Below are 27,413 nucleotides of genomic sequence, written 5' to 3'. Positions count from 1 at the left end.
TTGCTTTCTGTAGGACTGAGAGTTTCCCATCGATGAGCATCACTTTTGGCAAAAATAGACTCATGCCCTCATGCCTTACCTTGCACCGATTCACACTTCCTGCAGCCAAGTTTCTCCACTATGTGCACGTGGCCAGGTGTGTTCAGAGCAGATATAGGATGTAGTAAGATGAACATTTGTGGAGACAGCCCATCTGCAGATAAATTGACCTTTTTAATCAGTAATTTTATTGCAGTGAATCATCTAATAATTGAAAGGTGTGTGTTGTACATTCAACATTAATCTATAAGAGTGATCACATTTGCTTTCTGGGATTCATCGATCTTAATCACATAGGAAAATGTACTGAATTCCACTCCCCACACCCGGTCAAGGTCGGTACTCATTATCCTTCCCTCCAATTTGTGAGCTGCTTGAGTTGCCTGAGACAGCCAGAAGAGAAAACAAGGTGCTCGAAGTTAAGGGTCTGGCTTTGCATTTTGCATGTTTTGATTTGAAAAAGATTATGGTCTAGGTGAGGCGCAAGCCTGCAGTAAGAGATTGAGAACCTGTCATCACTATAAATGTGACCTGGGGCACCCACTTCATTTAACTCAAGCGCTATGCAAAGGAGGGATTTGAGACAGACTTCATCCTTTCACAAACTAATCTTTTTAAATGGTTTGCACTTTTTTCTGTCTCCAAAGGGATTTGTTAAATGTGATGTTCAGCGCAAGACATGCTTTTTTCAATTTGTGAGCCATAATGGAAATGCACAGATAAACAGAATCTGTGTTAATATAATAAGACAATCAGACTTTTTTTCAGGGTTAGGGAAGAGGGCAGGAGAGAAGAAACAAAAATAGAACAAGCTCTAGCAAACATGAAATAAGGTTTTTTGGGTTTGTTTTTCATTTTTATTTAAAAGACTCCGCTTTATAACTTTAGTTTTTTAATAACTTTATACAGTGAGACCATATGATCAACATTTTCAGGGAAAATGTCTCCCTCTAGGAGAACTTCTATTTATAGAAGAAAGAAAGACTCATCTAAGAGTCCTGAAGGAAACCTGAAAAGAACCCCAGGTCTGAAAGGCTCCTACAGAAGGGCCTGCCATTTGTGTATTGTTGGGGAGCCATAAACAACCTGGAGAGAGAGAGATCACAGTAGCTGGAAGGCCTGTGGTTCCAATCTATTTGCTGCCTATAGTCTTCCCTTTTGGGCCATCCAGCTGCACAGATGGGCATCCAGGCTGCCACACCAATTTGAGTTTCCTTCCTGGGCAAGTCAGTGTGTCCCGGTGGTAACATTCTGTGTTGAAACAATATCATGTTGGGAGTGAGGTCTCCTTCATGCCGACGCCAGGGGGCACACGGAGAAGGTCCAAGAGCAGTGGGCCTGGTGCTGGGGCTGCCCACCTCAGACCCTCCTTAGTGTATGGACTATAAAGTGAGGAGGGAAAGAGGAGCTCAGAACCAGTCTCTAGGGTTGGTCAAAAAGCCTTCCTGAGAGCATTGTGTTTTCTCTCATGTCCTTCAGAAGGCACCTGCACCCAAAAAGAATTAGCTGTTAATGGAGGCCTCCCTGATGGCCTAGGGGTTGTCTCAGCGCTATCACCTTGAGGCCTGAGTTCGATCCCCAGCCTCCCCCTGCAGCTCCCCTCAGCAGTGTGTTTCAGTAGATCCACCTGTTTTGCTCCCCACTCTGTCTCTGGTGAATTCTTTTTCTGCTCCCCCCTGCCCCCGTACTTCTGGCCTACACCCCAGTTCTTTTATGCAAAAAAAATTTTTTTAATTAAATTCTAATGTAAAAAATAGCAAGTTGATGAATGACTAATGAGAAAACATGTTCCAGCTGTCAGTGCAGTGTGAGAGCATACACGTATGTTCTAGACATAGTTTGTTCCTTTGTCCTTGTCCTTATATCCAAAATTTCCATTCATTTCTCTGCATGCCTCCCGCTGACCCCGGTCTGGTGTACTCCATGGCAGGGATAATTACGTATGTACTCTGTGAAAATTCAACCCTGCATGTGGCATTACCCCTCTTTGAATATTTTCTTTCCTTCTTCTTGTGGCAATTGAAAAAACAGAAATGTGCCATCTATGTGGTTTTCATTTTCTACCCCAGTCATATATAAATGAATAGAGAGTATTTCAGTCACCTCTGTTTTTCACTCTGATGTATGTTCGCGCTTCTTATCTGCACATTGCTCATTGCTTATCCAAGCCTTGGCTCCTGTTTTTCCCTGTCTCCTTGAGTACTGTGTCTACACTTCTATGCTGCAGGGAAAAGTAGATAGTAAACTGATGAGGTCAGTCCTTTGACTGGAGTTTATCTTTCCAAATGCCTACTATTTTGTTTTAAGTCCATTTCTTCTGAAGCCTCAACATTATCTCCAGACCATGAATCCCAAACTTACAGGAATTACAAACCTTGTTCTTGTTCTTCTGTTTGGTTTGCATGACAGCCTACCTCCTCTGCCTTCCTACCCATGCTCCAAGATGATGAGAGCAACATTTTTGTTATTTAATGTAAAAATTAGTGAAAATATTTTTAGTTTTAAAGGGATTTTGAGACAGTATGATATTCAGTATGATATTCAGTGGTGTATTAGAGAAGTTCTAGAGTGTTGCAAAGACGGAATCACTGCTGTCAATAAGGGATAAGGTCATTATAATTTCATTCTGTGTGTGTGTTGTGTGTGTGTGTTGTGTGTGTGTTACAAAACACAACATGAAACCTACCCTCTTAACAAATATTTAAGTGCACAGAACAGTATTAAGTACATGCATATTGTTGGAGATGATAATTAATTAAGGGACAATTCCAGTTAATAGTAGAGAAAGTTCAAACCTGTTATATTAATTTTTTATTGCTACATAATAAATTAATCTGTAACTTAGAAGCATAAAATAGCAGTGAATATTTATTCCATCATATAGTTTCTGAGGGTCAGAAATCTGGGACTGGTTTATCTAGATAATTCTGGCTTCGGGTGTCTCATGAGATTATACTTAAGATGTTTGTGGGGACAGCAGACATCTGTGGGCTTGACTGGATTACATGATCTGCTTCCTAACTGGCTCCCACTCTGGCCACTGACATGAGGACTTAGTACCTTACCCCTGGACCTCTCTCTCATGCTGCCTGTGTACCCTAACATGGCAACTCTCTTCCCCCAGAGGAAGTGAGGGAAGTAAGAAGGAAGCTGCAATTTAATGACAGAGTCTCAGAAGTTACACCTCTACCACAGTCTGGCCATTAGAAGGGAGTCACTAGACCAGTCTGCACTCAAGGAGAGCAGATTTAGGATCCCCCTAAAAAAGGGGACACCCATGCAGCAGATGGGGTAAATAGGACCTGGAGAGATACTCCACTGATGCCTAGGGACTGAGAGAAAGAGAATGTGGGTGCAAACTCCATCTCTGGTTGGCTAGGGAACTTGCATGGGATAGAGGAAGCCAAGGGACCAACTGGCCAGACAAACCAGAGAAGTGATACCAGAAAGTGCAGTGACTCTGAGTTCAGTGACTCACACTCTAGGCAGCCCTGGAGTTTGGCACTCCTGCGGGGAGGAAGTTCATTTACTAATCTGGCTTTCAGTTGCTATTGCTGAAATTGAAGAGAGCCATCAACACCTCTTCTCCACTAGAGATACTCCTCCAGCTCACGAGAAAGTGACTGAGAACTCAGACTCCACATTTCCACGGCGTGGGAGGAGAGCTGTCATCGTGGGGCTGTTTGCCTGTGGATTGTCCCCTTTGGGCATCCATCGGTATTTTCAGAACTCCATGTCTTAAGAGTGAGCCTGTCTCTTCTTAGATTCCAGGAATGACTCCTGTGTTTTCTCCAAAGTCCATTTCCCTTCTGTTTACTTCCTAAATTGTCCTCCTAACCTCCATACTCTGAGTTTATTTATCTTGATGGATGAATCATAGTCTCGGACTCATCTCTTTGGCTCCAGTTCTTGTTTCAAAGAACACGGGAAGATAGTTTTTGCTGATGCGTGTGTTTAGGGAAGATATTTTTTCTTTGTCTTTCTATCTCAAACATAGCCAGTGGGCCAGCCAGCACCTGCGATCTTACAAGCCTTCAAGCGTGGGCTGAGGTAGTACATGCGATATTCCCAGATTCCAAAGAGGCCACAGTTTCCCAAATGCAGGGCTCAAAGGAATTGGGGAAATTACTTTCCTGGAGCCAGCCTTATCTTACTTGTCCATGTTCCTCTCATGCAATTTGGAAATATTCCCACAGCTAAACTGCAAGCTGACCATCTGCGTGGCAATGTGGTCATGGTTGCTGAGCCATGGCTTCGCTAGTGCCTTCTAATCTCTCAGCTTCGTACTGTTTAAGTGGTGGCCAACGGATTAAGAACAGATAATGTTCTTAATAAAGTGCAAGGAGAAGAATTCATGTGGTTCTAGCTCCTTTTCTGCCAGCAACAAGGACTACACTAAGGGAAGTGTTTACATACTGTAAAATGAGGATTTGGACCAAATTAATCTAAGGGTCCTCCTATAAAGTTGGTTGACTAATCGGTCGTTCATGAATGTGAAAGTATTACTAGGGAAGGGCTTATTTCTCACAAGAGGAGAACCTTAACATCTCTCTTCATGCACTCTTCTTAGCTTTTCCTCTACTTGAGAAATCAGCAGGCCTTCATTCATGCTTGGAAACTTTTCTTTTGACCTTTAATATGAAGGCTTTGAACATCTTTGTATCCACTGTTACTTATGATCTGCTTTTTGCTTCTTTGAAATCCAAATATCCTATTTGGAAGGGGTGCAGTACAACATACTACACAATATACAATATACTGTTATTGTTTGTCAACACAGATGTAAAACTTTTACAGTTTTTAATAGTCCCAAACTTCAGTTTCTGCCACCTAAATTCTGACCAATAATCCCCAAATTTCAAATGTTACAAACTGACTGATAAGGCAGCATTTTGTTGTAGAGTCGGTCTTTAGCTTTTGTCTTTGGGGTCTTACCTAAATTTTTTAATGCGATTTCTACTTGCTTACAGATATTTTTAATCTATGATATGTGTTAATGTAAATGTAAAAGTACCGAATCAGCAACTCTGATCATTGTACTGGTTTAGTTGAGTAGCAAAGTCAGGAGCACAGGGGCACACATTGACCTATTTGTGCCTACGAACAATTGAGCACCAATTTTTAAGTAGCCACAGTTAATCAAAATCTCTGCACTTTTAACCCTTGTCAAATGCTAAAACATGCACTTGTACAAATTCTGGAGTGAACGTATTTCTAACTAGCTAGGTCTTTTCAAGCGCTACAAAGAAAGACATTCTCTCAACCGATTACTAGACTTTTACTCTTTAAACCTTGAAATAGAATGCAAATTCTAGGGCTTCTCCTGGTGGCGCAGTGGTTGAGAGCTGGGCTGCGGTGCTGCCCGCAGCCTCTGCAGCGCCAGTTTGCTCCCCGGCCGCCGGCAAGGGTCCCACAAAAAAAAAAAAAAAGAAAAGAAAAGGAAATTCTAAACTAGGCATATTTATATATTGACAGTGGCATTGATTTACTCAACTATTCAGCAGTTTGTGGATCATCCACTCTATACTGGGCATTGGGACACAGCAAAGAACTGCCTCTGAAACATCGCAGGTCAGAAAATGAATGGGGAGCTATGACCTCTATTCATGATTCTAGCAACTGTGTGACTCTTTCTCCAGGATACAAATATTTTTATTCTTTTGGTTTTCTTTTTATCATGATAACTTGTAGGCAGAGCTAAATTCCTTGGCTTGACATTGAAAACTTATGCAAATCTCCAGTTCTCAAGATTTCTTTTTCTTCTCTCAAAATATCTCATCTCCCAACAAAACAAAACAGAACACCTCAGCCTTATAGGTTTGTGTCAAGAGGAACCAGGTAAATATGTATTCTGGCCAACTATCTCCAATCTACGCGGCTTTGCACAAATATTTCACCTTGCTAAACACCAATTTATCTGTAAAATGGCTAACCTAGCTTACAAGATTATTGGAAAAGTAAAAATAATGTAATGAATATAAAAACTCTTTGTGGGATGTTAAACCCAATACCAATATCAAGAATTAGTTTTACTGAATTTGACAAAACAAGTGACATTGTACCTCCTTGCATGAGCTGCTCTCCCCACTTGGAATTTCCTTGCCTACCCCTGTCCACCCTCTTGAGCTTTTAAAAGCCCTTTTCCTCTCCCATTATTTTGGTTCTGATCAGCTCAGTCAGAATATTTTTTATATTTATAGTTCTATTATAGGACCAGTCATAGTCTGTGTTATAATTGCATGTATACTTGTCTCCTTACACTGTCTGGACTGTAAATACACATCACATAGGTTCAACCCTATCATCTTTCCATCCTCATGTCATCTAGCACAGCAATTAAGTTTATAAAGGAACTGAATAAATTAATCCATTCTGTGTTTTCACCTGCATAACACCATACAAAGCTGAAATTTTAGTTAGTATTATTGTGGCCCTTAACTTTTATACTATTTACCATGGGGATTTCCCTTAAAGAATAAATTCAACTAGGCAATAGAAGTTAGCATTCTAAATGCAGGAATGGATATTAAAGTTAATGATGACTGGATGACATTTTTTTATATGCCCTAGTAATTAGGAATTGGACCTTTGACCAGCCCAGTTTTATATCTGATGATCGGTATGTTCCAGAGAGATCTGTTTTTTAATCATCTTCCAAGTATGTTGCACGGCACTGTGGAAAGCTATCCAGTACTGATATTATGGAATTGTTACTCCACATTATTACATAAGTTAAAATGCTGCTAGTTCATTTAAAAATAATTACTCAGAAACTGTAATTGAGATTACTCTCTTCCCTCATTTCCAGAGATCATGACCCTCAGTTTTCACAGGAGCTAAGTTCCGTGGAAAGCTGGGTAGAAGTTTGGAAACAGGTTGCATGATTAGTTGGTTATATTTTTCCCCCGGGTCTTGTTCATATTTTCTATATTTGAATCTACTTTGAGTTCTTGTCTTCAAGTATCAGTTTAACTGGTTTACAGACTGGGAGACCTTAATCCTCTCCCATAAACTCTTCCCCTTGCTCACAGCAAAACAAGCATCATCCCTCTTGTGAACAAACATCATCTTTGAAGCCCCCGGCTTCCTAAAAAGGGCACACATTTCCCTAAAGAGATTCCCAGAGACTGTATCCAACAGGCAGAGACAGCACCTTCCACATCAATTTCAGGAAGATTGAGGACATTTTCTTCTCCAAGTCTCTAAAGAATGAGTTTCCTACTTTTATGTATGGCTGCTCTGAAGAGGTGCCAAATCCAAAATCCCAGCTGCTGTGAGGACATTGTTTTCCTTTACTTAGACAAAGGAATAAAGTCTCCCAGGCTGGAGTTCATGATGACTGCCCTAGAAGGAGCTCTGAGGAGAGACGGGATGGCTCTTTCAGGACCCCAGGCTTTCTCCCTGCCTTTCCCTCGTAGGATGCTTTGATAAGTGCTCCTGGTCCTTGCAAAGATACAGCCTCACCTTTAAAACCCAACCTTCTAGTGAAACCAGGGAAACCCCTTTCCTTATTTCTTCCTGTATTTTAAACGGAATTAGCAGATCAAGGAAAACAAAAGAAAAGCAAAATTCAAAAAAAGCATCACTAATTACAGGAAAAATAGCCACTGCCTAAAAATAAAATGCCTAAGTAAAGACATCTGGTCATATAAATACAAGTAAGAGCAGCCCCAGGCCCCCAGGGTCCCTTCTCTAGGATAACTACTCCCCAGTGATTTTGCATAGCTAACCTTGACCTGCTTCCCATCTCTCAGAGGTCACACCCCCCAAGATGGACTCCAGGTTTTCCCCCACCCAATGAAAGCAAGCATGATTTGCCTCACTAAATGATAAATACAAAGTCCTTATTCAATGTCCTCTACTTCCCACTGGAAATACCCTCCTACCCCATAATCAGGGGCAGATCCACCTCTCTGATGTTCAGAGTGATGGCGATGGGTTCTTCTGAGCCTCAGTTGAATAGTGTAGTTCTCCCAAGCACAGATGTTCCTCTGCACCCACATCTAGAACTTTCTATGATGTGAATGTCCTCTTTGAGCTCAGAAAGAATGTCTTGCTTGTAGTTGTAGTGGAGCACAGAGTATGTGCACAGTGATTCACAAGCAAGTAAACAGTAGCCAAAACACAAACACAAGAAGAGTTAGCCAGTCAGGTACAAGGGGTTTTCATTCCTGCTTGAGCCTGGGGATGGCCCCAGGCTCAGGGAAAATGGGAGAAGAAACATGAGATCCTTCTAGGAAGATGAGAGGAAATCTGAGAACACTCAGCAAAGCAGAGAGAAACAAAGGATGAGATGGTGATAAATAATAGGGAGCTTTCAAGTCAAGGACATCACAAAGAAGTACAGAAAATAACCCAAGGGCACAAGGGGAAGAAGCAAAAACACTGAGAAAGAACAGGGGAAGCTGTTATGTGAGGCTGATTAATGTCTGGGGTTGTCGGCCAAGGAGGCAACTGTAACCATGAGAATTCCTCGTGAAAACAGGCTCAAGAGCAAAACATCACCAAGTAAAAATGCCAGATGCACACAGTGCGCCCGAAGCTCTGAAGGGGGCGTTTCCTCACACAGACCCCCTGTGTTTTATCTGCTCCTGTACCCTGAAAAGCAACTTCAATGTGTCTTAACTTAGGGATGATCTGACATGAAATGAGCAAAAGGAAAGGGTCCCCATTTGGTGGGATTATAAGTAGGACCCACAGACTGAAGCAGCAGAGCCCATTTGGGGCACTACCATTAAGGGTAAGAATTAGGGAGGAGAGGGAGGGACACGGGGGGTGGGGGGGGCAGCACATCTATCAGCTGCTTTATTTTAGGAAAATGGGGGGGGGGAGTAAGGAGGGGAGGCACAGAACTGCTGAGATCCAGAGATCAGGCAACTCAAAGCTTCCAGCACAGGAAAGAAGTCAGACACTGCTCTGTGGCCTCCCACAGGGTGAACACAATTACAGTAAGAATAGGGCTGTGGTGGTGGTGGTGGTGGTAGTTGTTATTGAGACAGGGCAAGCTAGGGTTATTAGGCAGTTTTAGGGACAGTGCAGGAGGGGACCTCTGAAGAATTTAGGGAGGCTTCAGAGATAAGGACAACCAAGGAAAGGTAACCAATTCCACTGGGAAAAACAAACATCCTAGGACCACAGACAATCTTGTTAAGGATGGTCCCGGTTTTCTTCAGGTGATAAAGATAAGGTGTGGAGATGCTCTCCCGGAAGACTAGGCCATAAAGATAAAGATGCAACAAATGGGGAAAGACAGACCTGTTAGATAAGGGATGTGAAGATCCCCCACTCAGTAGCAAATTAAGTGAGACAGCCGAGAACTGACCAATCACAAAGAGACTGGTGGAGCTTTAGAATAATCAGGGAAAGAAAGTATATATTCCCTGAGACACGACTCCACTTTGGCTTCCTTGCCCCTCCCAGGCCTGGTTCCCTGGCCTGGGAGTCCCACTTTATTTCTGTTCTTTTTCTCCTCAATAAACTTTTTCTTTTTCTAAACAAACTGCCTCTTTTCACTTGCTTGCCTGAGCGTCTGCGAAGTTCCTGCTGCGGCTTCGTGAGACACCAACCCGTGGGGGGTCTAGCGGCTGGGGCTCAGCGCTGCCCTGCAGCCTGGGATCCGTTCCTGGCTGGGAGACTATCATTATCAGGGTTCTACAGCCTTTACCCAGAGTCAGCTCCCCAGCTCTTCTCTCTTCTCCTGAAATACTTGCACCTCCAGAATGTCACCTGGCCTCTCCCTGAAAAGACTTGGTACTGTGTCTTTAAATCCGCCCTCTCCTCCTCTCTGACTTTCACCTTCTTGCCTTCCTCAGCATCTGGGTATCTGCTCTCTGAAGCCTTGTTTAAAAATTACAAGTACCAGTGCCAGACCCCCAGGCCCAGCCCAGTTAGAAACTGGGAGTGCAGCCCAGACCTGCAAACTAGTTAAATGTTCCCAGGGCAGCGCGTTTGCGTAGGACTGGGCCCCACTGCCAGACAGATTTCTTCTCAGAGGCTGGTTCCTAGGTAGCTGGAGCTGTGCCTGTTGGCTCTGTGCTTCGGGTGCCTTTTCTTTTTCCAGACAAGCTTCTTCAAGATCTAACTGGATAACTTTTCAGAGACTAAGCAGATCTATTCTTTTTGATAACTCCTTGTCTCAAAGGCTGACCCAGTACTTGCACTGTTAACTCCAGGCCTGTCAGCCTGGCCAGGGGAATATGTTGGGATTCCTACCAAGCAAATCTCTTCCTTAAGCAGTGAGTGGAGATGAGGGCGTGTCCAGTTCACAGGCTGCTGAAAAACTTTAGAAATTCTGAAGACTCCAGGTAGGAAGCTCCCCAGGTGGGTACTGACCGGTCCAGTAGACCATGAGCAGCAGAAGCTGCCACATGGTATATACTCCCAGGGCCTCCTGGGACTTCACACCTTAGCCTTCTTCAGCTTTCCAGAATGTTCTAGATGAGAGGTTTAGCGAGCCCAGCCTTCCAAAATTTGAAGGTCATGGGGGAGTCTCTCACATCCTTCCCCCAGAGGGCAGGATACAAGGCCATCTATTATTGCCAGGCTTCAGGCTTTGTTAGCAGGCCCAGGGCTATGAAGGAAACTAAGCTTTGAGCATGGGTGAGCCTCCCAAAGGCATCCCCTTACAGCTTGGTTCAGGAAACACTTCCTCACGCCTGTCCAAGCCAGACTGTGGTATGTGAGTAGAGGATGGAGGTGGGCAGAGAGGCTGAGATGCAGCATCCTGGGGGGAATCCAGGTTTCTAGGAATCTGAGAATAGGCTGCACTAAGTAACCTCCTGTGGAAAGTCCCCACCCCCACCCCATTCCATGCTGAGGGAATAGGAAAATTTTAACACGTTGGATTTAAAGTGAGTCATAGTCCCGATGGGACAGGCCCATGAGATGTGGATTAAAAAGTATTTCCAAAGCTACCTTAATATAAATAGTCACATAACTAGGGCGTTTCCCTTCTTAAAGTACTCAACATAAAGTCAGTCTTTGCATATGCTCAAACCAAGTAAAAGTCTGACACCACTAATTTAACTTGTGTGGGCATCAGTCAGTCTCGTGTTATGATGGTAGTTAAGGGGTTCCACTGAATAAGTGAATTCAACCCTTGGTCTTGTGGTCAGTACAGCCCAGGTTAGCTCATCCACCATGTACTACCATATTACACATCTGAACTTGACTTGAAATTCATCCTGGATTTGCTTTACTTAAGACAGGGTTCTTGGGGCCACCCTGCTGGTGCAAGGGGTTAGGTCTCAGCACTATGCAGCTGACCGCAGCCACGGCAACATGAGTTTGATCCCCAGCCAGGATGCTGACCCACATGGCACAGCAGACCTCTCCTGTCTTGCCCACTGCTCCCCTCTGCAATGTATTTCAGTAGGTCTGCCTGTTCTGCTCTGGTGAATCCTCTCACCCTCCTCCCCTCGCACCTCTGGCCTACACCCCAGTTCTTGTATGGATAAATAAATAAAATCTTAAAAAAAAATCTGAAAGGACAGGGTTCCTCCAAGGATGACCCCAGACAACAAGTACTAGAATCACCTATGGATGCCCTAATCATTCTTGTGCTAGACCCCTACAAGGGAGAGGAGTGAAAAGAGATTTGTTTTCAAGCAACCAATTGCAAGAAGCAACTTTATATCTAAGATCCATGGTCTATGCAATTTATGGTGATAATTCTGAGACTTAGCAATATATGATAGTTAAATAACTTGTTGTGTCACATAACTGCAAAGTGGTAAAACAATTTTTTGTTCCAAAGTCTGTCCTCCAAACTCACTCTAGAGTCTGAATCACTTGTTGGAGATATGTTCTGAGAAATGTGTCACTGGGTGATTTCATAGTTATGTGAATATCATAGAATGTAACTACATAAACCTAGATGACAGAACCTACGACACTCCTAGGCTAGGTAGGTACAGGTACAGACATAGGGACAGGTTTAGGTGTAGGTACATGTACAGGTACAGCCCATTGGCACCACTGTCATACATGCACGGTTCATACCCTCATTGACTGAAACATTGTTAAGCAATGCGTGAGTATAGTCTGTTGTTTCCCCAGCGCCTTCTTCTCAGTCTAAAATGTGTTCCGCCTTCCCCATCCCACCCTGATAGGTTATATATGAAGAAGGGGAAGCAATTCCTTCTTACCTTTGCCCTCATTAATGTTTGGTAAAGCCCCATCATTATAAACTTTTGGATCTTCATTAACAACAATGTATAACTTACTAAAAAGTAGCTACTGTAGCCAGATGACTTGACCCTAAACTAAAATGCTAAAATCTGGCCTATGCTGCTAAGATTTAGTACTTTCTTCTCCTGCCCTTGCTGTCCTCAGCTGATACCCTTAAGACTGTGCTAAAATGCCTTCAAGGGTCAGCTATTACATTGCCCCACCTCCGGAAGTTCCCTTAATGAGTTGCCTTGGCAGATGGCTCTGCTCTTTAATTAGCTGTACAGTTACTGCTTCCCCTTAGTTAATATTAGGAAGTTTCCACATGTTTTTTCCCCTTCCCCCTCTTGGCCATAGCATCTTCCTACTATTCTTTTCCCATTTTGTACTTTTGTTTGGTGCTTTTCCCTTCAATGTGTTATCAGAATCCAATCTGGTAATTTTTGCCAAGTTGTCTGAATGCTTTATCTCCATATGTGGTATCTCACCTCTTTCTCAAACCTCCCCTTTTTGGTATGAATTCTCATACTTTGTAGGAACGATTCCAGGGCCCAACATCATTAAGAGATGAGATGAATATGGTTAGCAAATCTGCCATTACTTGGAGAAGTCTTTATACTCAGCTGTTGCACCCATATTAAAAAGGACTCAGGAATAGAGTAAAATGTGAATAATACAACCCAATATGATACAGAAATCCTGTTTTTGATATGAAGATAATTGATGAGCCTTTCCCCTCAGCAGAACTACCCCTCTCAAGCAGACTTGCTTGATGTATCCTAATTAATTTGCATCCCTTGATCATATACTAATTGGTTGATGAGTGGGCAGTAGCCAAGAAACATTGTTCAGGGCTAGAGAAAGTGAAAGATGAAAGAAAATCATGATGAATAATCTGCCAACTGATAGATTAGAGGTGGCTATAAAATCACCTTAGAAGGTACCTTGGAAATGTGTACTTGGTATATTCTCAAGGCAGTGGCCATCTTTGTTCTGTTTGGCTAAATCATGTTTTTTTTTGCTGATTATGCTGCTGCCTGTTACCCACTGTGTATAATTTGGACTCTTTTTACAATGAACATGAAAAATGTGATTTCAGAGTTCCTGGCTTAGGACACTGGCATCTTCAATTAGCCCAGCTGGGGAAAACATTAGAGAACAATGATGCACTAATCTGTGTGGCACCAACTCTAAGCCCAATAGGATTTTAGAAAAGAAGTAGGAGAGCTGAAAAATATCAAAAGGGAGATGATACTTTAGCTTTAGAACATCAAATAAGGGCACAGCTAACAGATGAGTGAGGGAAAGCATGCTAAGTAGGCAAGTACATCAGCAGAAGCAAAACTTCTGGAAGTGGTAATAAGCATGAAATGGTGGGTAAGCATGATTTGGATAGATGTAAAAAAGAAGAGTGGATTTGCAAGGTAAATAGAAATAAGAAAAATGGAGGCAATGAAGCACGAAAAATGATTGAATATGATAACAAAATTGAACAAAAATTGACTGTTAGAAAGAATTTTACTTTGAACCATTTGCCAGGCTCAAGGAGTATTTTCAACTTTAAAACACAACTTCTAACATCTATTATACAGATATTTTAGACTTAGAAAATCTTGGTAACAACTGATATCTTTTTAAATTATATTTTATTCATCAGTGGGAAAGTGAGGTTTGTTATGAGCTGCAGACCTTGCACAGGGGTAGGTGAGGTGCAGCACTGAACTGATTTGACAGAGATGAGAATTCCTGAGATAGGCAATGGAACCTCAGAACTTCATGGATGTCAAAGATGCTATATGACTGTGCTTTAGGACAGACACATCACTTTTAAGCCCAGGAAAAAACCCTTGGACCTGCCCTGGTGTTTTCCTTTATAAAAATAGGTATATCTTGTCCAAGGTCTCTTAGCTGTGACAGAGACATCCCAAGCAGAGCCAAGTGTCTGCTCCCAAGAGTGACTTGCTTTTGGTTTTGGGCTTTTTTTTTTTTTTTTTCAATTTATTCATGCATCCAAGAACTGGGGTACAGGCCAGAAGTGTGGGGGTAAAAGGATTCACCAGAGACAGAGTGGGAAGCAGAACAGGCAGATCTACTGAAATACACTGCTGAGGGGAGCAACAGGCGAGACAAGAGAGGTCTGCTACGCCATGTGGGTCAGCTCCCTGGCTGAGAATCAAACTCATGCAGAAGTGGCTGGTGATAGCTTGATAGTGCTGAGACTTTAACCCCTGCACCACCAGGGAGGCCAATGGTTTTTTAAGAGTAACATGGTAAGAACATCTCAAGTCATGTCTGAGGAGCATTTTATGTTAAGAGACTAGGAAGTAGCTTGCATACTTCATTTACATTATTCACGTGCTTTTTATAGAATAAATTGAACTCTATTAGAACTTTATGTAAAGTCAGCCTGAATGAACTGCTAGTCAAAATAAAATTAATTCCATTTTAAGGTCTTCTCGTGACTTTTGTGTACTTTATAAGAACTGCCCTTATGCCTCTGGAGAACCAACTTGAAACATCCCAAATTTAAATTTATCCATCCATAATGTATCTTTTTCCATATTTTGAGTGATATGTCAGCTATTTCTAGGTTCTAACCAAATATTACTAAACTAGGGCCTCCCTGGTAGCGCAGCAGCTTGAGCACAGTGCTGTGAAGCTGTCCTCAGCCTCTACAGCGCAGGTTCAGTTCCCAGCCAGCCAGGTTGATTCCTACATGGGACAACAGACCTCTCCTGCCTCGCCCACTGCTCCCCTCCGCAGTGTGTTTCGGTCTGTCTGCCTGTTCTGCTCCCCACCCTATCTCTGGTGAATCCTCTCACCCTCCCGCGCCTCTGACCTGTATCCCAGTTCTTGTATAAAAATAAATCTTTAAAAAAAATCAAATATTGGGCCTCCCCATTGGCGCAGAGGCTGAGCGCTGGGTTGCGAAGCTGCCCGCAGCCTCTGCAGCGCCGGTTCGATCCCCAGCTGCTCCCCGGCCACTGGAGGAGGGTCCCACATGGCGCGCAGACCTCTCCTGCCGCCCGCTGCTCCCCTCAGCAGTGTACTTCGGTCCTTCTGCCTGCTCTGCTCCCCGCTCTGGCTCTGGTGAATTCTCTCACCCTCCCGCGCTTCTGACTGTACCCAGTGCTTGTATAAACAAAACAAACAAACAAACAAACAAATAAATAAGTAAAAACATGCCTCTGTAAAAAAAAAAAATCAAATATTACTAATCTAGTCTGGTAGTCTCTGGGCCATTGTGTAGTCCCTTAATTAAAGGGGACTAAGGAGGCCAATGTAGACTGAGATTCTGCAGGAGATTTTATTTTATTTTATTTTTATTTTGTGGGACCCTTGCCGGTGGCTGGGGATCGAACTGATACTGCAGGGCTGCGGGCAGCCTTGCAACCCAGCACTCAACCTCTGCACCACCAGGGGAGGCCCTCTGCAGGAGATTTTTTTTTTTTTTTTTTTTTTTTTTAAAGATTTATTTATTTATTTATTTATTTATTTATACAAGCACTGGATACAGTCAGAAGCGCGGGAGGGCGAGAGAATTCACCAGAGCCAGAGCGGGGAGCAGAGCAGGCAGAAGGACCAAAGTACACTGCTGAGGGGAGCAGCGGGCGGCAGGAGAGGTCTGCGCGCCATGTGGGACCCTCCTCCGGTGGCCGGGGAGCAGCCGGGGATTGAACCAGCACCGCAGAGGCCGCGGGCAGCTTCGCAAGCCAGCGCTCAACCGCTGCGCCACCAGGGAGGCCCCCTCTGCAGGAGATTTTTAATAACTACTTCTGGGTACTAGTATGGTGGCACTGATTTTTTTCCATTGAATTTTAGTTTTTATCAAAACTTCAAACTTTCTTTTTCTTTGTTCCAATTTCATTTAGGATCTGGCTATCTTTGTTAATATTTTTTCTTTTCCCCACCTCCCTCCCTTTATTCTTTTTCTTTCCCTTCAAGAAGTGGTTAAAAAGAGACCATCTACGATTACTATACAAGTTATTAAAAAAAATAATAATAATAAGGGAGGGCCTTCTTGGTGGCACAAGGTGTTAAGATGCAACCTACAAAGCTGTCTGCAGCCACTGCAGCACGAGTTCGATCCCCGGCCAGGGAGCTACCCACATGGAGCAGCAGACCTCTCCTCGCTCACCTGCTGCTCCCCTCAGCAGTGTATTTCAGTCAATCTGCCTGTTCCCACTCTGTCTCTGGTGAATCCTCTCACATACTCCCACACACCTCTGGCCTATACACCAGTTCTTTTTTTTTTTTTAAATAGAGGCATGTTTTATTTATTTATTTATTTGTTTGCTTGTTTTGTTTTATACATGCACTGGGTACAGTCAGAAGCGCGGGAGGGTGAGAGAATTCACCAGAGCCAGAGCGGGGAGCAGAGCAGGCAGAAGGACCGAAGTACACTGCTGAGGGGAGCAGCGGGCGCCAGGAGAGGTCTGCGCGCCATGTGGGGACCCTCCTCCAGTGGCCGGGGAGCAGCCGGGGATCGAACCGGCACTGCAGAGGCCCCGGGCAGCTTTGCAACCCAGCGCTCAACCGCTGCGCCACCGGGGAGGCCCTATACACCAGTTCTTACATGCATAAATAAATCTTTAAAAATATAAGGGAGTGAGAAAATGGACTTAGAGAGCTGAGACAGATCAAAAAACACTGAATGAAAATGTATTGAGTTAGAAAGAGAAGAGAAGAGAAGAAAAAGAAGTTAGGAAGAAAAAGAAGAAAATTAAGTGGTCTGGTTTGGGGATAGTTATGTGAGAAAGATACTGGGGGGATTGAGATGGGGAAAGCCCTGGGGTAGACTTTCCTCACACCAGCCGCAAGGGGGGCACTCTGGACAACTTGGTTGCTGCAGGTGGTGTAGGAGAGGAGGGAGTCATGGGCAGGCAGATATGCTATGTACAGGATGTTTGCTAGACAGATGTTTGAGCAATCTGAAGTCCTTAATAGAACAAAGGCAAGAATAAATAAATAACCTATCCTGGTGTTTATCCCCAAACATTTAAATATTCTGTGACTTGTTTTAAATGAAATCCAAACACTGTGCTTGATTTAGATGGCAATATTGTTACCCTTGGCCAGGCCTTGAGAACTGATTTTGAGCTTTCTTTCTGAAAATGATCTCAGAGGGATCTAAAATTGCTTTACCCTTAAAAATAGAAATAAATTCTGGATCTGCTTTGGCCTTCTTGGAAAAGCAGCAGAGTGGAAAGAGTTAGAATTTATTAAGTAGAGTCATTTTTCTGAGTGCTCTCATGAGACAGAACAGAGTCTCTAAAAGTTTAGGCATATACATGAAAGTTGACATGATTGCTTATCAATGGACTCTGTGGGAAGATGGTTCTTTAGTGTGGGATGGGGGAGTGCAGCATTGTTGGGTCTGCCATTTTATTAGCCCAAAATAATCTTACCATCTTCTTGCTTCCACACAAGATTGTCCACTTGGTCTCTCTAGGATCATCATTCAGTCCCTCCCTTGCTCTTTCTTACTATATATCACTGATCTTTTTTTAAAAAAGATTTATTTATTTATGCATACAAGAACGGGGGTATAGGCCAGAGACATGGGGGGAGGAGAGGATTCACCAGAGACAGTGGGGAACAGAACAGGCAGACCGACTGAAATACACTGCTGAGGGGAGCAGTGGGTGAGACAGGAGAGGTCTGCCGCACCATGTGGGTTAGCTCCCTGGCCGGGAATCGAGCTCGTGCTGCAGTGGCTGCGGACAGCCTCAAAGGTTGCATCCCAACCCCTTGTGCCACCAGGGAGGCCCTCACTGCTCATTTTTCCATAATGCTGTCATGCTCTGCCTTTATCAAGAATTTCTCCATTCAGTAGCAATCCCACTGCCCACCTGTTACTATGCAGGTGCCTCTTTTCACCAATTCTGTCCCTCTGCAGTGCAGCAGCTTTCCTGCCTGCCTGTGACCTGTCAAGGCCGCCCGCCTGCAACCATGCAGGCCTCTTTCAGCAAACCTGTCCCTTCTAGGGAAGCTCTTCTTGCCCGCTTGTGTCTATGCAAGTGTCTTTAACTGTTTTACCCCTTCCCTAATAAACCTGCCCTTTAAATACAAAAAAAAAAAAAAAAAAGAATTTCTCCATTCCCTCTTCTGAATGTCCAGACCCGTCATGACCAGCCAATACTTAGGAAGGAGGTGACCTAGTGGATACGGGCACTGAAAAAAGGTAGGAAGACTACAAAACGAAAAGGTTCTTTCAACACAGCAAGTTAGGTTAAAGTTAGCCTGCCTGCACCTTCTCCAGGAGGTCAGGTGACTACTTGAATATTAGTCTAATCCTTTATTGATCTGACTGTCAAAACCTACAGGCCATTCTAAAGATTAACACTTGTTTAGATACTGTTTATTAAACTTTTAATTATGTTACTGAATTCAACATTTACTCAAGGACATTTTAAATAATCAAGGGTTCTCATAAATGTGTTACAAGCTGTCTTAGTGAGCCTTCCTCTGTCTTTCCACCCCATCAACTCAACAGATGTCAGGAGTAACACAGTTTTTTGTGGTATGGAAATCTTATAGAATTCTCGGGATAGCCTGGTAGCAGAAATTAAATTACTTATGTCTTGAATGATCCAAAATTTTTTTTTAAAGATTCATTTATTATGCATACAAGAGCTGGGGTACAGGCCAGAGGTGTGGGGGCAGGGGACAGTGAGAGGATTCACCGGAGACAGAGCGGGGAACAGAACAGGCAGATCGACCAAAATACACTGCTGAGTGGAGCAGCAGGCAAGACAGGAGAAGTCTGCTGCACCATCTGGGTTGCTCCCTGGCTGGCCGGGGATCAAACTCGGCAAAAAATAACATTCTGCTTCTTTGACTATGGAGAGAGTTGGAAGGACATGGACATGAGACTTCCCTCTATTCAACGCTGCTTTTTAATACAATTAATTTCTCAATCAATGCATGGTTATTGGTGCAAGGTTAGACACATAGACCAATGGAACAGAATAGAGAATCCAAAAATAGGTTCACAAATACATGGTCAGTGAACTTACCAGAAAGGCCCCATCTCAAGTCAGTAAGGGAATCATCTTTTCAATAAATAGTGCCAACGCAATTGTATGTGCTTTGGGAGTAGAAGGGAGGAACTTTGATCTCTACTCCACAACACACACAAAAATTGATTCAAGATGGACTGAAAACCTAGATGTGAAAGGTAAAACCATAAAACTTGTAGAAATAAACAGGAGATGTGTATGACCTTGGGTGAAGCAAACATTTCTTTAGCAGGACACAAAAAGCACTAATCCTAAAAGAAAATATTGATAAGTTGGACTATGTATTCCACAGAAAGAATCCATAGCATGTCTTCAAGGTCTGACAATGCATTTGGACTCTTCCCCTGATGAAGATGGATGACCTACCACCTCTTCTCACTAGAGGGAGATGGATACAAGTAAAATAAATGGATTGGAGGTGGTTTGTTGTTGTTTTCACAAGACGCAGGCCCTCGCACCTACCCATAGAAATGCCTTCCACGCCTTGTGTGGTTTGATCCGTGAAGGCAACTTTGTTCCCGGCCCCTCCACATCTCTGAACACTGGTGTATTCTTCTCAGAACAATCCCTTGAGGTCCCCTGAGCTTTGAGGTCAACTCACCAAGTCCTCATGTGGGAGGGAGGACAGAGCCACACAGGGGCTCCATAGAGGAGAGAGAAAGTAATTCAAAGTCCAGAGCCTCCCTGGGGGTTCAAGGGGTTAAGATCCAACCTATGAAGCTGTCTGCAGCTGCTGCAGCACGAGTTAAATCCCCAGCCAGGGAACTACCCATATGGAGCAGCAGGCCTCTCCTGACTTGCACACTGCTCACCTCAGCAGTGTATATCAGTCAGTCTGCCTGTTCTGTTCCCCACTCTGTCTCTGATGAATCCTCTCACCCCCACACCTCTGGCCTGTACCCCAGTTCTTGTATGCATAAATAAATAAATCTTTAAAAAAAAAAAAAAAAAGTCCAGTCAGAGCTGGTTCTGTGGTGTCCAAGCCCTTGGAGCCCTGGAGCTGTAGGGAAAGCCTGGGATACAGTAAGGGCCCGGCCAGCCCTGGTGGGATCCTGTGCTGGTCCAACTGCACTAGGAAGCATCCGAGACAGAGGAGAAACACATATAAACACAGCACAGCTCTCCTGACCACGTCCACATTTGTGACAGAAAAGCCAGGATCCCACACTAAGATAGAGGCTTCCTCTTCAGACCTATGGTTTAGAGGAAAGGAAGCATGGAATATATTTAGAGCTTTCAAAACTTTGATTGTTTTGCACATTCTTACAAGGGACAAAATAAAAATACCCCAAGGGATTAAACAAAATCAACTTCTAGTACTTTAGATGAGTGGGAAAAATCTTACATGCTGGGGTCATTTCCTTTCCATTTCAAGAAATTAATAGTGTGCTGGAAATAGCCTGTTGCAAGAGGGGAGACTTCATGTCCCTTGAATGCTGATTATGCCAGAAAACTTTCCAAGCCTAGAGGGGAGGTTGTCCCGTTCCCAGGACTCTGATGCAAGATGACCCTGCCTTTAGACACTTTATTTGACTGAAAGCCCCAAGGCTGTATAGAGCTGAAATTCAGAGAAAAAAGTTAACTCATTCATTCAACAAATGCCACAGCGCTTCAAGAAAGGGCCAGGTTGTGTGTGGGCACAGGGGACTGTCATCAGGGTCCAGGCTCTGGGCCCATCTGTGGATTGATTGTTCCTCATCTCTCTGAAGGACCTGAAACAAGGCATTCAGAATCAGTAGAAGCGAATTACTAATTACCACCCAGTGAACAGTACGCGTGCACACCTCCTCTGCTGCACACATGGGGCGCAGATCCCTCAGCAGAAAGGAGCAGGGAGGGCCTCCCCTGGTGGCGCAGGCGGTTGAGTGCCACACTGTGAAGCTGTCCACAGCCTCTGCAGTACAGGTTCGATTCCCAGCCGGCTGGCAAGGGTCCCACATGGCCATGCAGACCTTTCCTGTCTTGCCCGCTGCTCCCTCAGCAGTGTATTTCGTCAGTCTGCCTGTTCTGTTCCCTGCTCTGTCTCTGGTGAGTCCTCTCACCCTCCTGTGGATCTGGCCTATACCCTGGTTCTTGTATAAATAAATAAATAAATCTTTAAAAAAAAAAAAAAAAAGAAAGGAGCAGGGAGCAGGCACAGCTCTTTCAGGATCTGTTGGCTTCGATAATGTTGCAATTCAGAACTGAACCAGAATTGATCCAGTGGGTTTACTTGCATCAGCTCTGCATAAAGTACAAAGGGTTAATGTCCTGACATTTTTCTGCCACATTTATTTAGGCGCTGGTGCCCCTCCAGTGACCAGAGCAGGAATCAGCACTTCCTCTGTAAGGGCCAAGAATAAGTATTGTAGGCCATAGAGTCTTGACGGAAACTGCTCCACACTGGCTATGACTGTGTTCCAACAAAATTCTATTTTATGGTCACCAAGAATGTTAATTTCTTATCATTTTCATGTCATGAAACATCCTTCTTTTAATTTATTAGTCAACCATTTAGGAACACAAAGAGTTTGCAAGAAAAGCAAAAATAAATGACAGGCCGGATTTGATTCATGGACCACAGAACCTCTGCAGTAACAAAAAGGATTTATGCCACTGATGTTGGCTCTGAGTAAGGACCTTCTGATTAAAGGGAAAATGATAGAGGGGACCTGGGATGTTCCAGAATTGGAGGGGAGGGGGGGTGCTAATTGGGGCTCTAGCTGAGTGTTCCCATACCTGGGAACTAGTCAAGCAATGCCAGGTCCCACTTGCTAATGCCACCTGCCAGGAACCTGCACACAGACAACCCTGGGGAAGAGCCATCTCCTCAGGGGCCCTGGGCACATGCAAGAGACCTGCTTCTCTTTTACCCACTGACTCCGAAATTGCACAGGCAAGAGACACTCCATCTTCTTTTTGGACACCCAGGTCACTTCTGTTCAGATGTGTCTCCTCCACTCTCATCAGGCAGACAGCAGTCCATGTTCTTCCCTTTGATGGAAGTTATCATTCCTGCCATGTCATCACTGACTTGTCAGTCTTCCATCCTAAGCCTTTTGAGGTAGGGCTGCTTTTCCAGGGGCTCAGCACACATTCAAATATCTTAGTTCTTTTTCTTTCATTACCCAAGCAGTGGTTAGTTGTTGCCCACACCCTCAACCCCCAGTAAAAATACCGGTATCCAAAAAAGCATTAGACATTTGGGATAACGATTCACTATATTGGGAGGAACAAAGGAAGGAAGCAGGCCCCCCTGGTGGTGCAAAGGGTTAATAAGCACAGCATTATGAAGCTATCGGCAGCCTCTGCAGCATGAGTTCGATCCCCAGTCAGGGAGGTGACCCACATGGCACAGCAGACCTCTCCTGTCTCACCACTGGTCCCCTCAGCAGTGTATTTCAGTAGATCTGCCTGTTCTGCTCCCCACTCTGTCTCTGGTGAATCCTCTCACCCCCCACACTTCTGGCCTGTACCCCAGTTCTTGTATGCATAAATAAATAAATCTTTAAAAAAAAAGAAGTAAGGAAGCACAGTGGACTGTGGTGGTGGGTGATTTGGTGGAGGGTGCACTATGGTGGCGATACCTGAGCAAGGGGATCCTACTGTTAACTCCATTTTAAAAATAAATAATAACAATAAATAAATTCAGGGTTAATTGAAAAATAAAATCAATTTTTTAAAACCTCATCATATTAATTTATTAATTGGAAAGCACCAGATAATGCAGAGCAACTGGTAAATTTATTCTCATTTAAACATGATTTGAAGGCAAAGAAAATTTTGTAAATACTTGTTCCTACTTGTTTTTGTTTGTTTCTCTGGACATATGCATTCCCAAAGCCTCACTCAAATTTATGCTGGCAGCAGGGGAGGCCAGTCTGGTTTTAAAAATACAATCCAAATACTCCAGAAGAGACAGCTTCATAAACATAATCAAGTATTTACTCCCACCATGCTAAGATTAAAGACTGTTTTTAAAAGATGGATTTGGTTTGTGCCTCTCTTTGTAGGTCCTTCCATCGTGACACCCCCCAAGGACATCTGGAATGTCACGGGTGCCCAGGTGTACTTGAGCTGTGAGGTCATCGGAATCCCCACCCCTGTCCTCATCTGGAACAAGGTCAGTGACACAGATTTCAGATTTCAGGAGGGTGTCCTTACTGACAAGTTCCTCTTGCACTGCACAGAAATGGAAATAACCTCAACTCCTCGGTCTGCTCCACTGCCTGCCTGCTGGTCTTCAAAGGCAGTGTCTTATAGCAATCTTCCATACACTGCCCTGATCTATGGAACGATTTTACTGACCTTCAAAATAGTCCCTGCCTGTTTTTGTTAGCAGTGCCTGAGCAGGGAGCCTTAAGATCTGGAAAACTTTAACGCTGAACACCCAAGCCCATCCTCTGAATGTGTGCACCTGTGTGCATGTAGATGTCTGTGCAATAAATAAAAGTGTGTATGTCCCCACGGAGACAGTACTGCATGGCCATTAAGAATGTGAGTTCCTTAATCACGTGGGCTGAGTTCTCGCTAAGCCAGGGTTCTAGATAGGTCTTCGTTGTGGGAGCCGCCCTGTGCATTGTAAGATGTTTTGCAGCATCCCCAGCCTCTGCCTACCCACTAGATGCTAGTAGAACCCTGCCTTCTCCCCTATTGTGGTGACAGACAGTCAGATATATGTCCAGGCATCGCTAAATGTCCCCTGGGGAAAATTATCACACTAGATAAAGAGCTGGTGCTCTGGACTTCAGGTTTTCCCTCTATAAGATGCAGTAACCTGGGATTCTTAGAAAGATTACCTAAAGTTACACTGGCAAAATCCTGGACTTGCCAGATTTATAGTTTGCACTCAGTGGATGTCTTTTCTTAGAAATGTTCCCCTTCCAGGAGCATAGCCCAGATAATTGTCTGCACATTAAAGAGTAGCACATTCTCAGCAAATCTATAGATCCTTTGCCTGATCAAGTAATACTCCAATCATACTATACAGTATTTTACATTATTGCCTTTTTCATATATTTTGGCTTATTTAAACCTCACAACAATGCCGTGGAGTAAATATCCTCAAATTCTTGCTAACAATAAGGAAATTTAGCTGAAGTAAAAAGGCATAGCCAGACCCCCTTTTTAACAGGTTTACTCCAGCAAGCTCAGAGATGCATGGTGTGTCTCGATTCTTTTGTATGCCTGGTGCCTGACCAGAGGAGCATCTTCTGGAACTCTAGGTGGGATTCTGGCCCCTGTAGTTAACACTCTCTTGATGCAAGATGTAGAAACCCACTTCAAACTAGATTAGGCCAAATGAAAAGGGTGGTTCCAGCCTCAGGGGCAGCTGGCTGTGGCTACACAGGTGGTCAGGATTCTCACTCTTGACTCCTGGCTCTCAAGGCCATGGTCCCCCTTTTTCCTAGTACCTCAGAAAGTTTCCTCCATATGATGGCAGTATTGTCACTAGCAGCTCCCAGCTTCAATCACTATCACTGCTTAAGAGCCCCAGAGGAAAGAGGCTTCCACGCCCACCCTCACTGTAAAGCTGCCACTGCTGGAGGCTGACTCAGCTTGGGGCAACTTCCTGCTCCCACAGGCCATTTGGTGGGAGTGAAGTCTGGGTGATTCTAGAAAATGCCTTAGGTATTGGAGGTAGACACAGTCCGTCCCTCCCCCCAACCCCAGTACTACAGCCGTCCTTCACTTCTGCTAAAGGGAGCAAAGAGGGCCTCCCTGGTGGCGCAAGCAGTTAAATCATAGCACTATGAAGCTATCCGCAGCCACTGCAGCACGAGTCCAATCCCTGTCCCCACTCTGTCTCTGGTGAATCCTCTCACACGACACCTCTGGCCTGTACCCCAGTTCTTGTATGCATAAATAAATAAATCTTTTAAAATAAATAAATAAAGGGAGCAAAGAGATTTCACCTTCACATGTGAATACTGTAAAGAGAATCAGGGAGCAGTGAAGCGGTGGGTGTTCCTCTTGGCCTTTACCCCAAAGCTGCTGGGGCTCTTCATTGCTTTTTTGGATGCTACTGGTTTGTTGAGGAAGATGGAGAGACAGAGAAAGAACTTTTCCAAAGACTATAAAGCCTCTGTTGCATTTCTCCAGAGACTAGAAAGAAGCAGAGAGTCCTGGGACATGTGACCTTATTGACAAATCTTGAAAGAGAATAATTTCTTCAGTCATTGTTCTACCCCATTCCTGCTAAAGTGCATGCCGCAGGGGAATAACTCTGCCTCGGGACATTTTCTGCTAAACTTTTAGGATCATATGAGCCAGATCCATGAGTTTCCCTAAGGGTTTGTCAGCTAGAGGTTGAAGACATGGGAAAGGAGAGAGGAGAGTGGGAGAAACAGAAAAATAATTTTCTACAGACCTTCCAGAAACAAGCAAAACCCAAGCTGCCAGGTTCTGCTGATTTTCCTCTGCTTTCAGGAAGTAATTTGCCATATGCATGACCTAAGGCAGTGTGTTTCAAACTGGGGACCCGTGACCATCTGTGAGTCCTGAATATAATACAGGAGATCACAACGGGCATTTTCTTTAAAAAAAAAAAAATAGAACAAAAAATATCTCAAGGCACCACACTTAGTAGGGGTATCCCTTTGTAAAACTTTCATATATTCCAGGTTGCAATTCAGAATGTATTTCTTTTTTTTTTTTTTTTTTTTTTTAAGATTTTTTACTGTGGGACTTTGAAAGTCTTTGACCTAAAAAAAAAAAAAAAAGAAAGTCTTTGACCTAAATAATTAAACGGGGACATTTGTTTTCTCCCCACTCTCCTTAGAACCAGACTGGTAAGACTGCATACAGACTTACATTTCAGATTGTTTCAGACTGAAATGGGCTGGCCTGGTGGAGTCCTCACCGCGCACTCAGAACAAGACCCAAGGGCAGGCACCTGTAGAAAGGTTAATAAAAGTTTTATCTATAAGGGAAATGAAAAGAGGGGGATTTAGGAGAGTGAAAAGGAAATATAGAGAAATTAATTGATGCATATGTCCTACCTGTAATGCTGCCTGAACTGGGAGCCCAGCTGCATGCTAAAGGCCCTCCAGGCCCACATGTTCACTTTTATACCAAGCATGGCTGCTTAACCCCACCCTTATTCCCAGCAATCCCCTTTTCAGGAAGTCAAGTCAGAGCCATGGCATGATGGCATTTGTAGTCCTGGACACCTGGGAGCTCTGGCATGGAGGTGGGAGTGGAGTCTATAAAACATCAGTGGCTGGAGTTCGTTCAGTATATACCGTTCCTGGAACAAGATCACATGACTTTAAATTCAGTTTAAACACAGAATTGCTTTTTGGGCATGTAAATGGGTACTAGAATCCTCTCGGTAAAATGAGTTGCACAGAAGGTAACATGTCCTTCTTGGGTAGAGTCTTAGCAGCTGCAGAACAGGACAAGTCTCTCCGAGCCAAGTCAGGTAACAATAGTTCTTCTTTTGAATGGCAGCCTGAAAAGTGGTCACTGCTTTCCTTACTGGTAGCTATCGAGCTGATGTAAACATGTCCCAGACCTTTTCAGCAAAGACCCCAAAAGCAATATGTTGGAGTGGGGAAATGAACTGGAATAGTCATGTTTACCTTTACCTGGCAAGTCAAAGACGACAGGTAAACCACCTGGGATTCCTCCCAAGCCCTTGGATGTTTCCAAGACTGAGGAGAATGCCCTTTAATTCTGTTCCTGCCTGAACATTTTTTCAGATTTAAACTCTATGCCCTCTAAGAATATCCTTTTTCTAATTTTTTTTTAAGATTTATTTTTATTTATTTATACAAGCACTGGGTACAGTCAGAAGCGCGGGAGGGTGAGAGAATTCACCAGAGCCAGAGTGGGGAACAGAGCAGGCAGAAGGACCGAAGTACACTGCTGGGGGGAGCAGCAGGCGGCAGGAGAGGTCTGCGCGCCATGTGGGACCCTCCTCCGGTGGCCGGGGAGTAGCCGGGGATCGAACCGGTGCTGCAGAGGCTGCGGGCAGCTTCGCAACCCAGTGGTCAACTGCTGCGCCACTGGGGAGGACCTCTAATTTTAATTTTGAAAATTTTTAAATTTTTATAATGGTAACAAGGAAAAACTAACAGAAGGTCTATAAAAAAAGATGCATAATCTTCCCTTTCCTCCTGATCTCTGAGATAACCTGGTGAACTGCTCTGGATTGTGTCTTTCGTCCCTGATTCATGCCCAAATGTTTACTCACACTCTCCC

The 27,413-nt window shown here is 43.9% G+C and overlaps 1 protein-coding gene and 1 long non-coding RNA gene across 2 annotated transcripts in view; one reads left to right on the top strand and one right to left on the bottom strand.

Annotated features, from left to right (window-relative positions):
- Positions 1 to 27,413, top strand: part of IGFBP7 (insulin like growth factor binding protein 7) — a 76,960-nt gene that overhangs the window by 42,271 nt on the left and 7,276 nt on the right. The window contains exon 2 of the mRNA XM_037529873.2: positions 23,222 to 23,331. Coding sequence (XP_037385770.1) covers positions 23,222 to 23,331 — 110 coding nt within the window. The remainder of the gene's footprint in view (positions 1 to 23,221; positions 23,332 to 27,413) is intronic.
- LOC129144748 (uncharacterized) lies at positions 170 to 26,279 on the bottom strand. Its single transcript, XR_008549276.1, has 3 exons — positions 26,210 to 26,279; positions 26,022 to 26,103; positions 170 to 193 (listed from the first exon to the last, which is right to left on the bottom strand). It is a non-coding gene; the product is annotated as an uncharacterized LOC129144748 (long non-coding RNA).

The sequence above is a fragment of the Talpa occidentalis genome, unplaced genomic scaffold (genome assembly GCF_014898055.3).
Source record: "Talpa occidentalis isolate TD23 unplaced genomic scaffold, MPIMG_talOcc4v2.1 talOcc4.6, whole genome shotgun sequence".
NCBI lineage: Eukaryota > Metazoa > Chordata > Mammalia > Eulipotyphla > Talpidae > Talpa > Talpa occidentalis.
This window is presented reverse-complemented; position numbering and strand designations above follow the sequence as displayed.